Genomic DNA, 3,270 nt, shown 5'->3' with positions numbered 1-3,270 from the left:
ACTAGAAGAGTCTTGTCTACTAGAACAGTCTTGTCTGCTAGAACAGTCTTGTTAACTAGAACAGTCTTGTTAACTAGAACAGTCTTGTCTACTAGAACAGTCTTGTCTACTAGAACAGTCTTGTCTACTAGAACAGTCTTGTCTACTAGAACAGTCTTGTTAACTAGAACAGTCTTGTTAACTAGAACAGTCTTGTCTACTAGAACAGTCTTGTCTCCTAGAACAGTCTTGTCTACTAGAACAGTCTTGTCTACTAGAACAGTCTTGTTAACTAGAACAGTCTTGTCTACTAGAAGAGTCTTGTCTACCAGAACAGTCTTGTCTCCTAGAACAGTCTTGTCTACTAGAACAGTCTTGTCTACTAGAACAGTCTTGTCTACTAGAAGAATCTTGTTAACTAGAACAGTCTTGTCTCCTAGAACAGTCTTGTCTACTAGAACAGTCTTGTCTACTAGAACAGTCTTGTCTACTAGAAGAATCTTGTCTACTAGAAGAGTCTTGTCTACCAGAACAGTCTTGTCTACTAGAATAGTCTTGTCTACTAGAACAGTCTTGTTAACTAGAAGAATCTTGTTAACTAGAACAGTCTTGTCTACCAGAATAGTCTTGTCTACTAGAAGAGTCTTGTTAACTAGAACAGTCTTGTTAACCAGAACAGTCTTGTCTACCAGAACAGTCTTGTTAACTAGAAGATTCTTGTCTACCAGAACAGTCTTGTCTACCTGAACAGTCTTGTCAACTAGAACAGTCTTGGTCTTATCTCTACCATAGTGTAAAATTATATCTTTCTCATATTAAAGTAGAACCAACTGTAAATGAATATTGATAATCTGAGTAAAACATTTTTCTATGACATTTCTAAATCAACTGTCGATAATAATCTCACATCCGCATGATGATAATAAAATCTAGATCAATTTTTTTTCTAATTTATAAAATTCACAGAAAATACAAAATGAAATTTATACAACAAACAGAACGTGCTAGAAACATACAATATAAGATAATCTGATTCTTTAAATTCGTAAAATTTATGTAAAATTAAAAAAAAAACTGAACACACTATACAACACGATACAATACAATAAATTACAATACAACACGATATAACACAACATAATACAACAAATGACAAAAAAAGATTTGGATGAAGCTAGAAATTCTGAGAAAAATGAAAGCGATTCTGAAACAGACTGAAGATAATTCTAAAATACAACTGAATTGATCACTGGACAACAAGGACTATCCTTACCCTGCGATGGTCATCTAATTCTCTTTTAGACAGGGTTTTCCAGTCCATCTTAATGAATATTAATGAGATATATGAATATTAATGAGATATATGAATATTAATGAGATATATAAACATTAATGAAGATATGAGTTTTGTGTGCTCTAAATTGGGTGAAGTAAGATAGCCAACATCATGCAGTGTGCAATGAGGGAAATATTGCCATCAGCATGAGACATTGTTTTCTTTATCTTATACTGTCACAGGATATTTAACATGCACAGCCTATAGCACACAGAGCCTTGTGTTATTGTCCCATCTTGTGTCTTAACATAGCATATAAATGATTACATATATTGTATATGGATTTCAATGAGGTTAATGAATATTCAGTGCAGTTAATGAATATCCAGTGCAGTTAATGAACACTCATATGATTAATGAATATTCAGTGCAGTTAATGAATACTCATAAGATTAATTAATAAATATTAATGAGGTTATAGAAATGATTATCCAATGACCTTTGCCCTCACCTTATCTGAATAATCAATGTCTATTGTCATCATTTCTTTCAACGTCTGTAAAACTTTGATACAGAGTTTCTCTTCCTTTTCTTCTAATAGAGTCTTCGTATGTTTTATTAACCTAAAATAGTCAACATCAGTGAAGAGATACTTTCATCGAAAGCAGAGATTGTTTTTGTGGAAAATTTAAACCCTACAGCACCTCATTTCAAAACAATAATTTGACATCATCAAGGCAACGGCGGCACCAGTGGGTCACATGGCGTAAAATGTCAACAGTCACTAAAGATTACATGCTTTTGAAATGTAAAGCTTTTCTGACTCACCTCGAAATGAAGCCTCCACTTTCACATTTCTTCCTGGCGTCTGTTCCTGGCAAGAACAATAACTCTGGTCGGTGTAACACATCAACAAGGACAGACAACTCTGCCTGTACTAGAGGTCGTAGCTGATCTTCTAGTGTAGAAACAATATCCTACATGACACAAGAACATAAAAATAAACTACAAATTATACCTCCCCAACTTGAGAAATATATCCAAAGGGATGTCATTGATGTCAAATTGTCTTTTGAAACAAGTTTTACTCTCAAAATATAGGATGAAATTGAGAAAAATATTTAAATAACACTGCTTTAGGACACTGTAGAAGCACTATAGACATCACCTTTGTGAGAAACATCATCACAAACCAGAAAATGTTACAGTTGGTTGGTAGTTTACAAGTTAACGTTCGTTTCCAGCAGATGCTGATATTGCAGACTATTTTAGGAGTTACGAACCTGTAAACCTTCTATAATATTTCTATAATCTCTCTGTGTGCTCGAAGTAGAATCAATTCTATTGGATCGTTTCTTCATCCACGTGTTCGTTGTTTTTAAAACAATCTGAGATTTCTCAAATAAACTGTTCACCTGACTGTCCAAGTCTACTGGTATCGCAATACCTCGACTCTTCGCTGTAATAATATACATTACAAATTAGAATTTTCAAATGTCAAATTTATTTCGATCCAATAACTATAAACTTTACACCAAAATCTAGAGAAACGTGTTCCTAAATTTAGCTGGAAGTTTTAACTAAAAAAATTCAACCTTTAATTTTTGAACCCCAAAACTTAAGGTTTACTTAGACATTTTAAGTTAATTCATTTTTTGGTAGGTGTTTGAAAACAACTGTATGTATTTAAGCAAAATTAACAACCAATCACAATGTAACATATAAATAGGTAAGGGGAGATAACTAACCTGTATCAGATAGAGTTTTAATACAGTTCTCTACGTTACCACCAATCACAATGTAATATGTAAATAAGTAAGGGGAGATAACTAACCTGTATCTGATAGAGTTTTAATACAGTTCTCTACGTTAAATCGTTGTGTCCCTGACAACCAATCACAATGAGAGAGTCTAAAAGCACCTTGTAATAACCTCACGAAAACTGGTTGATTTGTCTACAAAAAACAGCATTATAAGATTATATGAAAAGTTCATTAGCTGCTTGCAATGTTGTT

The 3,270-nt window shown here is 33.2% G+C and overlaps 1 protein-coding gene across 1 annotated transcript in view; it reads right to left on the bottom strand.

Moving 5' to 3' along the window:
• The window catches only part of LOTGIDRAFT_138352 (hypothetical protein), a gene marked incomplete at both ends in the record, with an annotated part of 25,000 nt that overhangs the window by 19,386 nt on the left and 2,344 nt on the right, over positions 1 to 3,270 (bottom strand). The window contains 5 exons of the mRNA XM_009048539.1: positions 309 to 461; positions 1,767 to 1,878; positions 2,084 to 2,232; positions 2,539 to 2,714; positions 3,090 to 3,210. Of these exons, the coding sequence (XP_009046787.1) occupies positions 309 to 461; positions 1,767 to 1,878; positions 2,084 to 2,232; positions 2,539 to 2,714; positions 3,090 to 3,210 (711 nt within the window). The remainder of the gene's footprint in view (positions 1 to 308; positions 462 to 1,766; positions 1,879 to 2,083; positions 2,233 to 2,538; positions 2,715 to 3,089; positions 3,211 to 3,270) is intronic.

This window comes from Lottia gigantea (genome assembly GCF_000327385.1).
Source record: "Lottia gigantea unplaced genomic scaffold LOTGIsca_124, whole genome shotgun sequence".
Lineage (NCBI taxonomy): Eukaryota > Metazoa > Mollusca > Gastropoda > Lottiidae > Lottia > Lottia gigantea.
Note: the sequence above shows the minus strand (reverse complement) of the source record. Positions and strands in the feature narration are given on the sequence as shown.